Raw genomic sequence first — 12,578 nt, 5'->3', positions numbered from 1 at the left:
TATTGCGGTTTAAAAAAAATGTTATGTATATATATATAATATATATATTTATTATTATTTATTTATTTATTTATATATATATACATATATATATATATATATATATATACATATATATATATATATATATATATATATAATGTGATTAAAATCTATATATAGTTTGATATATATATATATAATATATATATATATATATATATATATATATATATATATCAATTTTTTGCGATTTTGCCATCTAGTTTAAGTCAAAAGTATATTTAGATTCCTTTAAGCGTCTATTTTAGACCTATTTCCTTTCGAAAGGATTTGAAGTGTATTAAGGATACGTATTAACATTTAACATGAACAGAATTATCCAGAGATTCCGCATGATTTCATTAGATCTCTCTGAGGTCCGTCATCGGAAATTCGTTGCAAAGAGTACTTCTGAACACATGAATCTCCTTCTCTCTCTCAGCTCTCTCGGTCTCTCTCTCTCGCCTCCTCCTCTCTCTCTCGCTCCAACTGACTGACCAGGCAAGGGGACGACTGTCCGCGTTCCCTAAAATGTAGGGTGCTTCTGTTGACCTTCATACTGAATAATAAAGTCAGTTGACATTCAACTGCATTGGGCATCAGATAGGTTAAGAGAGGTTAGAGAGGAGCATATAGCAACCATTAAACGAGAATATTCGTTATTCTGTCAAAATGTATGTTAAGAAAGTGGGAGGGCCGCCATAACGTAATCATCATGCCGCTAAGGTGAAATCTTGTCTAAGACATTCCCTCTCCTTACTGCTCAGTTGAACGAATGTAATTCTTCAATTAGTCTTGTAAGTTCCCAATAAAGTATCTTGGCTGGCTGCACCAAGTTTCGTATTTGGCCTGCTGACTAATGTCTTATATCGTGAAGTTTTTTTTTGATAGAATTAATTGCTGATGTATGAAAGTTCCAGTAACAAAAAACGAGAGACGCGTATTTTTATGTGTGTGTGTGTGTGTGTGTGTGTGTGTGATTACTGTTGCTGAACTGTCGATTCCATTCAAAAATTCCAGTTGGCTGATTGATGACTTTCCTATGTTATTGAGAAAGACTAGTCCTAAGAAGGGACTATTGTCATTTGATCATAATATCGTTTCCTTTAGTTGAGTTTCAAGTCATTATCTCTGGGAAAATTGTTTTTTTTTTTTTTTTTTCAACTAGGAAAGTAGACAAAGCTATCGCTCACTCATATGGCATTAGTATCTTGAGACCCACACATCAGTTTTGATATCCAGTTGAGACGTCAATAGCTAATTATTTTGGTGTCACTGAATGATGAAGATGTAGAAAGTGATGTGTCGGACTTCTTTTTTTTTTATTCTATCGTACGAATCGAAATCCCTCCCTGAACAGCAGGAGCTCATTAAAAAAATTCTTGAAAGTTCAAACAAAGAACAAATTAAAGACTCTCTCTCTCTCTCTCTCCTCTCTCTCTCTCTCTCTATCATCTCTCTCGTCTCTCTCTCTCTCTCTCTCTCTCTCTCTCTCTCTCTCTCTCTCTCTCTGATCATGGAATTGTTGGAATCTAAGGAAGAATTGATTTCGTTATATAAGTTGTAATTTGAAAGAAGAGAACGTAATGTTCGTTCCTAGGAGTAACTAAAGTTGATGAGTATTACTTATTTTTCCGTCAATATCAGACGACAGAGTTTTTTCTCCTGTACCCCATGCACTCCCCTTCTCTCTTCTCTTTAAAAATTAGGCTGCCAAGTGTATGATGAAGTTCATGATAAACATTTCCTAAAGTTTGAAACTGACAAATCCCTATTTTTGTGTTGCCATTGTACAATGTTCCAGTGACTGTATAGAGACGATGGCATTGGAGCAATAAAAGATATTGACTTGATTTTTAAAGTAATATTTGTACGTGCTACACAATTTCCAATTTTGGGAGATCGTTTGTTTGTAGAACCATTCTGATCTGCTGCCAAATAATTGAATATATGGATTACTATTGCAATGTAATACGATGCTGAAAATGAAGGATTCGTTTGTCTTGGTCATTATTTTTATTCAAAAATCTTTTTTGCTGTTGTTGTTTGATGATTATGAGAGTACTATAGTAGATTCACATTAAGCCTGCATTTGATGTCTAGGCCAGTCCCTTTCGACGCTCCTGATTGGCTGTTGAAAGCCAATCACAGGGCTGGAAACTCTCAGTCTCTCGAGAGAGTTCATAGAGGCAGTATGTATGTTCCATCTCTCCTGAGGGATAGGTCTTTCAAAAGTATCCCTCAGGAGAGGTGTAACATACATCCTGCCTATGTGAACTCTCGAGAGAGACTGGAGGTTTCTAGCCCTGTGATTGGCTTATCAACAGCCAATCAGGAGCGTCGTAAGGGACGGACCTAGACATCAAATGCACGGGTATTGTGAATCTACTATAGTATATCTGTTGCATCCAAAAAGAAAATTGTATAGCTATCGCCCATTATTTCTTAATACAGTCATTTTGTTATTATTTCACTGTCGTTGCACAACGCTTATTATTCTTACTTGGCCATAGTAGGCTGCTACTAACGAGTTAAGAAATGTTTGATCTGGGATTTTAAGTAACCTAGTTATATTTTTTCCTTGCCCTCTTTCGAGATTGGCTGTAGTGTAAAACTGCACGATTTCCATTGAAAAACTACAGCGAATTTGCAAAGATTCTTTCTGTTGGTGCTTTTAGATATACAAAATCAGTAATTCTATAATGCAAATGGGAGTAATTGTAAAATATTTGTCAAGTAGGTCAGCGTTACTTAAGTGAATAATTCCTATTTTGTGACATTAGCACAGAGATTTTTCACCTCGCGTGTGCAAGATGATTGCTTGCTCTTTTCACCCATCGTTACTTTACGACCTAAACACCCGTAGTTATAGAATGGAATCGAATATAGAATTGAGGCCAATGGTCATGTGCTGGGACCTGTGAGGCCATTCAGTGCTGAAATGGAAATCAATTAGTAAAAATGGTTTTGAAAGGTGTAACAAGAGGAAAACCTCAAAGCAGTTGTACTAAGAATCAGTTGTTAGGAAAGGGTTGGAAGTGAGATGGAAGAGAGTACGAATGGAGGGAGGTACAGTAAAAGTAATGAAAGGGGGTTGCAGCCAGGACCCGAAGGGAGGCTGCAAAGAACCTAAATAGCCTGTGGTTAGGGAATAAGTGATTTAGGGATGAATTCAAGCACTGGGACCCACAGAGTCATTGAGCGCATCTGTAGCTATGTACAACCAAATTGTGTTGAATCACTGATGTAAATCAAGGGTAGTACAATTGTTCATTATGTAAAAAGGTATAATTGATGAACAGAGCAACCTTTGCCTTATTATAGCTGCCATTATAACAATCACCATTATTACATTCTGTAGTTATTAGGTATACTCAGATATGTTTTTTTTTTTATTTTATTTGATGTTGACGAAATCTCAGAATATTTTGTTTAAAGGTGAAAAAGAGTTTTATTTATTTTTTTTTTCTTTTTCCAAAGAGAATTCCATAATTAACCGGTTAACAAGTACTACAGCCTCAACTGTAAAACAGCCCCTTCCCAATCCATCCTTGTGTAAGCCAAGTTATGGTATGGTATGATGGCGCAGTCCATTCTGCCCATCCCCTCACTGAAATTATAATTATCCCGTGATAAAAAGATATTGGAGGAGGGACCTGCTTCCCTTCGTTAATTCAACGAGATATTGAAGGTGTCAATTTTTCTTCGTAATGAAAAATCTTGACACTAATTCACTTTTGTTTGGGCCTGGCTTCTCGCGATAGGTTCTCTATAGTAGCCTCGTTGTAGAATACGATGTTCTTATTAAAAGCTTATTTGGGCATTCGATCCTGTCCTTGATGATTTGTGTAAGCATCTTAATGGCTATATATTTCACATGTGTGCATATCTTGACTACAAATCGCAAATAGGACTTGTGTATGTACTGTCGGCCAAAAAACTCGTGGCAGAGTTTCATAATTTTTCGTTCACCTGCCTGACGCACGATTCATGCCTTATTTATCTAATTTTCTTTTCAAAGATGGAAGAAATCATGTGTAATGACGTTAAAAACAGTCACTGATATCTTTAGAACATTATGATATGTTATTGTGTAAAACTATTTTCCATATAGCAAAATTGACACGAACGAAACGAAGTGATAAAAAAAACGTCATATCACAACCATAGATATACATTACCAAATAGATAGGAGACACCTATCACTAGTAGTATCGCATGGACATAGTCCTTAAATTATCATTTCAATATTAAGTTGAAGGTAGTTGAATATTCCATTTGTTAAATTATACAGAAAACATTGGAATCTCACAAAATGCTATCAAATTTAAAAAGAAAAAGAAAAAAAACGATATCCTAACAGTGTGAACCAGGCGACCTCACTCTATTGCTTTTGATGTTATGTGCACGGGAATCTAATGTCAATGTATCATTTATAGGTCTAAGAAACATCCCTCGATGACGGAGAGAATTATTGCACTGCATTCGGTGCAAGTTCCTGTTGGAGAGATATGAAGAAAGCTTAATAAACTGGAGAGAATCATACATAGATGAATAAAATTGTTTAAAGAACGGCAAAATTTAGAACATGGGCCTAGAGGTGGAACACCTCGAAACACCACATGAGAGCAAGACAATACAGTAGTGTAAATGTTGCTGAGCAACATTCATTTGTGAACTTTGAATTCTAGTGCCTCGTCACGACATTGCTGAACCAGGAATCATAACTAGCTCTACGCTTATGACTGGTGTCTGATGAATACTTTAGATGGAGAGGAAGAGATCTTTAAATCTACACTTGAAGTCTTTGATAGTTGTCTAATGAATAAGTCTAATGAATAAGCAAACTTATCTTTGATGGATGGGAGATTCAGTTAGTTTCAATGATGCATGCATTTTTTTCTTCAAAACCTAAAGAATACATTTTATTGGGAGATACTTTATTAACATCGGCCTAATCCTTCCATCACTCCTATACGCCACCTCCGCTCTCTTCTACATCTCAGGCTACTAGATCCGACTTCTCACTACGAACTCAATCTCGTGAAAGCATCACTAATGATAACGGTTATTTTAAAATTCCCCGCACCGACAACGGACGCCTTAAAATGGATGTTTATAAAATATTTTCTGTTCAAAGAAACTTTATCTTTCATTCCACAAAATATGTGCATACACTCGTGTTACACCCTGTAGCCGTCAAAGAGCAACCCTTAATTAAAGCAGAAGGTTTTTCTTGAAAAAAAAAAAAAAAAAAAAAAAACATGAAATAGACTTAAACGAAAACGTCACCTTTCATATTCTTATCCTTTCAGCTACTTATAATATGCTTATGGTAGTAGGTCTAGTAGGTATACATGTGAAACTAATTTGAATTAATTTCTATTTAGAAGAAATGAATAGCTACAAAAAGATCAACCTAAGAAAGCTTTAAGGAAAGTAAGCCTTTCTCAATGTATTCGTCAGTTTTGACTCCCACAGCTTTCCAAGGTGTCCAAATGAAACAGGATGATATGCAAGGAATTCGATGAAAAATAAGACTGAATTATATTCGTTTGATTTTTTTATGATTGCTTTTTGACTTTGAATAGCTAGGTCTGAGTTAATTATGTTAAGCAATTATGAAAAGGATAAGAAGAAAGGCGAACATGGCTAATAAAACAAGAATAACGGGAATAGTCAAATAAAGAAGATTAATATATATATATATATATATATATATATATATATATATATATATATATATATATATTGTCGATTTAAATATTCTATAATATTACGTATACCGAGAGGAGTTACTACTGAAAATAGACCTAGGCAAATCATGTGGGAAAATCAAAAGTCCAATTTAGGCCCACTAAATGTGTCATGCAAATTATTTTATTGATTAAAGGACAAAATTAGTTTAACTGAACATCGTTTTCAAAGAATGTTAACGCCTTGATGTATTATTTATCGGCTGTAGGAGACGAAATGACAACACTCCAGTGCAGTACGATACGTTGAGTCAAGACTTGAACGGCAGCAAAGCCAACTTCAAAATCTTCGGTATGCTGTCACGAAGCTAGAGTTGAGAATAAAATTAGAAATCGTGGATCCATCAGTATATATTTTCCTTACTTTGCAAAATAATTATCTTTAATACATTGAATAAGTCTACTCAGTTCTAATGTAATTTATTTCAAGTATAGCACCTTTGAAAGGAAATGTTATTTATTTTAAGTAAATAATCTGGCACCTGCATATGGCAATATTTCCATAACGAACAATGAATTAAGAAACTACGCCAATTCTTCGTTGGCCGTCTGTATACAAGATCTAAGCAGTTATTAGCGTTGCCCACTCTTATCGTCTTCATGAGACAAAAGGAGCGCCTCAGTGGCGTGGTCGGTATGGCCTTGGCCTGCCACCTCGGTGGCCGCGAGTTCGATTCTCGGGCATTCAATTGAGGTGTGCGAGATGCGTATTTCTGGCGATAGAAGTTCACTCTCGTGGTTCGGAAGTCACTTAAAGCCGTTGATCCCGTTGCTGAATAACCACTGGTTCCATGCAACGTAAAAACACCATACAAACAAACAATGAGACAAATGGTTAAGTTTAATAGTGATTGCGCGAGATGTTTCTTATATCTACACTGAATTCAAAATAATGAAAAACTTTGACAGAAAGAGGCAACGATGTTTCCCGGAATACTTTTTGATGAAAGACAAGTTGTACATATATGCGGACCCCGTCTTCTGAACCTTGGTGGCTGGCTTGTATCTATGGATCCAGAATAAATGCACGGGGACCCGGCGAATGTTTTATTCATAGCAGCGAATACGGCAGAGCTAAAAAGAATGTATGTGTGGGAGTGTTTGCTTTTAACCTGTAGAATTTAAATCCGCACATGGGTAAGTTTTGACTGCCCCCGTTGTATATGCATTTCTTCTTCTCGCTTTTGATGGAATTCTGACAATTAGGGGTGGGGCAGAAAGTCGCAAATGGTCGCAAGGAAAGAGAATTCGAAAGAGGGGCACCGAGACGCAGGGGAGAGAGAGAGAGAGAGAGAGAGAGAGAGAGAGAGAGAGAGAGAGAGAGAGAGAGAGAGAGATAAACGCCGTGTAGGGTGGAATCCGTTGTAAAACTGTAGCTTCTTTTTTTTTACCAATTATGCTAAAAGAATAATTTGAATTTTAGACAAGTGGAGCTCGAGAGAGAGAGAGAGAGAGAGAGAGAGAGAGAGAGAGAGAGAGAGAGAGAAATTCAAAGTCGAGTACAAAATGCACTTTTACCGATTTAAAGTAGAAAACTTGAAACCTATTATTATAAAAAATCTTTGACATTTGGTGAAAAGATTAAGTATTGCATTGCAGAGAGAGAGAGAGAGAGAGAGAGAGAGAGAGAGAGAGAGAGAGAGAGATATCCCCTAAAGGGTGCATATATTTTATTTCCGAAAGAAGCAACTTCAAAGGCTCTGCCCTTTGGAGCCCTTTCATAAAATAGTAAAAAAGAGAACAGTAGTTGAAAATTTATGTTTCAAGTTTCCTTTCATGTCTACGTTTTCGTTTAAAGGTGGTTGTTTACTGGCAAGTTGCCATTTTTCTTACTCATCTCGCATTATTCGTTTCCTCAATTATAAACGGAAAGGTATTTGCAACGAGCGTTTGATGTAGATATTCCTTATCCGGTCATAGAGAAAAAGTGCATGACAGCGAACGAACGGTTACAATTGTAGAACTGCTTCATCTAATCTAGGGAAGAGCAGGTTTCAGGAATTTTGTTAGTTGTTTTATGGGGAGGAGGCCAGAATTGGTATGGTTATAGGAGTCAAGCTTAGTCAGTATAAGAAAAATATGTTACGGACATTTCGTGTGATGACAAACGTTCTTCTTCAAAGACAGAGTTATTCATGATGCACAAAGAGCAGAGAACCTCTCATTCTGGAATTAAATTGTGGGACTGACCGAGAAAGTGCTTAAGTCTGTTTGATTGTGAAACCCGACATAATCCACGAGCGCCTCAGTGGCGTGGTTGGTTTGGTGTTTGCTTCTCACCTCGGTGGTCGCGGGTTCGGTTCTCGGCCATTCCATTGAGGAGTGAGTGATGTGAATTTCTGGTGATAGAACTTCACCCTCGACGTGGTTCGGAAGTCACGTAAAGCCGTTGGTCCCGTTACTGTATAACCACTAGTTCCATGCAACGTAAAAACACCATACAAATAAACAAACCGACATAATCCACACTGGCAAGGGGCCAGATGGGGCATAAAAGAAATGCATTCATATCAGTAGAACAATCAGGAAACCGCAACCTTTGACCAGAGATAAAATGAATGAAAGGTGTAGTTCATAGACTGGAAAGATCGGTGAAGAAGAAAGGCGTTTAAAGGGTCTCTCCAGAAATGGAAAAAATCGTGCCTGCTCACTCTTCTCGTGTAAAAGTGATGGCTATTACTCATTCAAGTATATGGAACACCGAAGGTTAGATGTGAATCATGAATGTGGCAAAACACAACTTGAGCTTCCTAGAGTCGGATTTCCCTATAGGTCTGTTGGCGACAGGAGAAGTCTTGTGACCTAAGTAGATAGAAAGGAAAGGAAATTTTCTTAAAAAGACTAAGGGAAATTAGGTTTGATTTGCCCATTTTCATTACTATCCAGATCTTGACCTACAGCTTCAGTGGAGCGAGCGGTATTGTCTTGGCGGCCTGCCACTTCGGTGGCCGCGATTTCGATTCTCGGTCATTCCACTGAGGTGTGAGAGATGTGTATTTCTGGTGATAGAAGTTCACTCTCGACGTGGTTCGGAAGTCACGTAAAGCCGTTGGTCCCGTTGTTGAGTAACCGCCGGTTCCGTGCAACGTAAAAACACCATACAAACAGATCTTTACCAATTGCAATAAATATGAGGAATAATTGACCGTCTCATTTTTAGAAGGGTCAAGACGAAAAGGATAATTCTAGTATGGCTCGAACCAGAGATCTGAACCCTTTCAAAGAGAGGAAAAATAGGGGGGAAAAAGAACTTAATTCCAGGATGATAATGGCCGAGATATGGAAATGGGTAGGTGTTGCTCTATGAACTTCAACAGACATACATTTACCTGATAAAGTTTAAATAGGTTCATGTCGATAACTTAACTGTAAGAACCAAGTTTTGGTTGAAAAGATCTGGTGCGAGAGACTATCTTAAGCTAAAGAAAAGTTGGGAAGAACCATGTAAAAGTCCCCAAATATCTTGAGAAAGGTTGGCCAATTATGAGTTAGGAAATCACTAGTTGATTACGTCCCACAGAATCAGTACTTGCGCTGAGAGAGGAGAGAAGGTTCTCCTTGGGAATTGATATCCCGCATCGCTGTCCACGAATGGAACTTTCTTGCTGCTGAACCCTAGGTCTAATCTTATCTGTGGCTTTGATAAAGAGACAGAGCGCAGCATTTTTGGATACTCGCCTATCTAGTTTTCTAAGTGAGCCTGGGAAAGTGAAGCAAATCTTGACTTAGGAGAGAATAAATGAGAGGATGGTTGTATGGTTAATTTGAGCTTTTTTTTTTAAGCCAATGGTACCATGTCTTCCCATCTGGCCAAAATTAAGATACACTTGATGTACCTTAGGTCGCTGATTTCGATGAAGGGACGTAGATCAAAAGGACTATCATGTCGTGGAGATTTCTCTCTACAGGGCTTGTTCATCTACCCAAATTGAGTTAGGACTCCTCCCAAACACCAGCCTTTGCTGCGATGTATCATAGTTCACTAATAAATAACTGTCTGTCCGTCTGTCTGGCTTGTTTGTAGCCGATATCAGTCTTTCAAGTAACTGATTTGGTTCCTTCATTCAAGTCGATGATAGCTGTCTTGGTTTTTTTTCTTTTTTTCAAAACACTATGTAATAGTTTACAAGTGGTGTCCAATGATAAGTCTGCTAATACGTGATCCAACTAAGTAGTATTGGAGGTGATCTGTGTAAAAGACAGAGCATCCAATGTCGCAACCCATCCATTAACCGTAGTCTCCATTAACACCAGTGGTTCAAAATGTATTAGTATCATTTTTGTTCATATTAGAATGTATTTTTGTCAGGCTTAAAATTCCCCAGAGACACTTCTCACTTGGTGCGCAACACATTTATAGTAACGTACTATAGTAGATTCACATCAGCCGTGCATTTGATGTCTAGGCCAGTCCCTTACGACGCTCCTGGTTGGCTGTTGATAAGCCAATCACGGGGCTGGAAACGCTCAGTGTCTCGAGTTTTCACACAAGTAGGATATATGTTCCCTCTCTCCTGAGAGATAAGTCTTTCAGGAGTATTTCCAGCCCCGTGATTAGCTTATCAACAGCCAATCAGGAGCGTCGTAAGGGGCTGGTCTAAACATCAAATGCACGGTTGATGTGAATCTACTATAGCAAAGGTTGATAAAATTCCGAGGACCTTCCCCTGGTGTTTTATTTGACAAAGAACAACGACTTTACAAAAATATGATCAACGAAAGGCTAAATAAACTGTATCATGGCAAAAAAGAATTAGCAGAACAAGAGTGAGTTAAAAACCTTCCAGGGTCAAGTTAAACCGTGGAAAGTAAGTTTCAATTTTCTTGATCGAGTCCCAGAATTCAGTATGAATTTCACCAAACCTGTAGTTAATTCACGTCATCCAATCTTAGAGAAAGTACGTTTGATCATTTCGCCTCAAAGAGGAGAATTTTTACGATGATTCATCAGTTATTGCCTTCTCGTGTTCAAGGATCCGGGCTTGGGTTAAGAAACCAAAATGTTTACAGGGGAGAGTTATGACACACGAAGACAGCTACAGATTTTATCTTATTAAAAAATAATTACAGCAAGATGGGATTTGGTGTACATATTGCTATGTACCAGTGTTTGTTGAAAGATCGTAAGTGGGACAAAACCCCAATGTTTGCTGTCACTATAACAGATAAACATTTATATAACTATAAATGTTTATCTCGGATACCGTGAACTTTGAATGCTGCAGATGCTAGAGGATTTAAAACTGATTTCGGGGTCGAATACGTGGTGCACATAACATTTACAAAAGTCAAGAGATCATGGAATCCGTTTTTACTATCAAAATGTTCAGCTCTCCGTCTTTCTCCCTCAGGTTACCTGCGGAGGAGCCCCTGTGGTCGGAGCAAAGGTAGAGGCATCATTACAGAGACTTGGTTTTAACAGTACCGGAAGTCATTATGAGCCTCACACCTTCCTTCTCTTTGACAACGGCAACGGAGGTAAGGGTATCTTTTGATGTAGTACTACTGTTTAGCTATGATTTTTTTTCAGAATTAAGGCAGTTGTCAGTTGTGAACAAACAAATGAGCAGTATTTCGAAGCTATGTAGGTGTGTGAGAATTCTAATGGTTAGCATTTCTCTCTCTCTCTCTCTCTCTCTCTCTCTCTCTCTCTCTCTCTCTCTCTCTCTCTCTCTCTCTCTCTCTGAGCTCTACTTGTCTAAAATTTAAAACATTCTTTTAGCATAATTGATAAAAAAAAGCTACGTTTTACAACGAATTCCACATTGTAGCAGTCTTCATAATTATAACCTCTCTCTCTCTCTCTCTCTCTCTCTCTCTCTCTCTCTCTCTCTCTCTCTCTCTCTCATGAACATACGTGTGCAATGCCAATTAGCAGCCAGCTGATCTGATCTCGGATGTAACTAGAATCATAATTCTTTGTTTAGTCTTCAAGTGGCATGAAAGAAATCCTACCTTTTAAACTGATATTTTAGCTATTGAAATGCTTTCATCGTCATCCGTGAGGAGCAATGTGTAATTCATTTTCAATTTTCCTTCTCATTTTCCCTGTAGATGGTAGCTAACAAATTCTACACGTGATAAATTTCCAAAGGATATGGAAAGATATACAGCTGCCTAAGTTTTATTTATTAATAACTCGTACATTTCAACAAACACACTGGTGGCCATCTACAGAGAAGAAGTAAAATACAAAGGTGTACTGGTGTGTGTATAACGGAGAAGAGGGTGTAGTGTTTCGAAGTTTGATCAGGTCGAGTTAGTTATCAATTGTTCAGACATGATGCAGATGTCTTCACTGTAAAGCTTGCAGGCTAAGAAGTAGGACTGACCTGATTTTGTTGTAATTATTATACTTATGGTTGTTATTTTATTATAAATATATAATTATGAGTGCAATTTGTTTGATTTTATCGGAGACAATTCAAGAAAATTATAAGTTCTCGGTTATATGTGATCATAGAGGAAAATGATTTATTATAATTCATATTTAACTATTTTTACAACTTTTTATTAGATTTACTTCAGAAAACAAAGAAATCATACAATTTTGTTCTTACTTTCAATAATTCACATTTCTAGATTCAAATTCGTCGATTCACCGTCTTCGTCAAAATTTTGTTCACATTCACTTTGTGTTTTTAATTTGTCACTTTCGGAACATAAGATTTTTTATTACAATAAAAGAAATCCTGGCACTCCTATGTGCAAGTAAGGGTTCTCCACGCAAACCCAGCGGAACTGGCAGCTTTAATATTATTGTTCACCACACAAACCTGGGAATAAGAAAGAAACTAGTGG

The 12,578-nt window shown here is 37.4% G+C and overlaps 1 protein-coding gene across 1 annotated transcript in view; it reads left to right on the top strand.

Moving 5' to 3' along the window:
• LOC135219008 (calcium-activated chloride channel regulator 1-like) overlaps nucleotides 1-12,578 on the top strand; it is a 547,613-nt gene that overhangs the window by 514,123 nt on the left and 20,912 nt on the right. The window contains exon 11 of the mRNA XM_064255443.1: nucleotides 11,129-11,255. Within this exon, the coding sequence (XP_064111513.1) occupies nucleotides 11,129-11,255 (127 nt within the window). The remainder of the gene's footprint in view (nucleotides 1-11,128; nucleotides 11,256-12,578) is intronic.

Source organism: Macrobrachium nipponense, chromosome 1 (genome assembly GCF_015104395.2).
Source record: "Macrobrachium nipponense isolate FS-2020 chromosome 1, ASM1510439v2, whole genome shotgun sequence".
NCBI classification, from domain to species: domain Eukaryota; kingdom Metazoa; phylum Arthropoda; class Malacostraca; order Decapoda; family Palaemonidae; genus Macrobrachium; species Macrobrachium nipponense.
The sequence above is the reverse complement of the archived record's forward strand: the minus strand, read 5'-3'. Positions and strand labels throughout refer to the sequence as shown.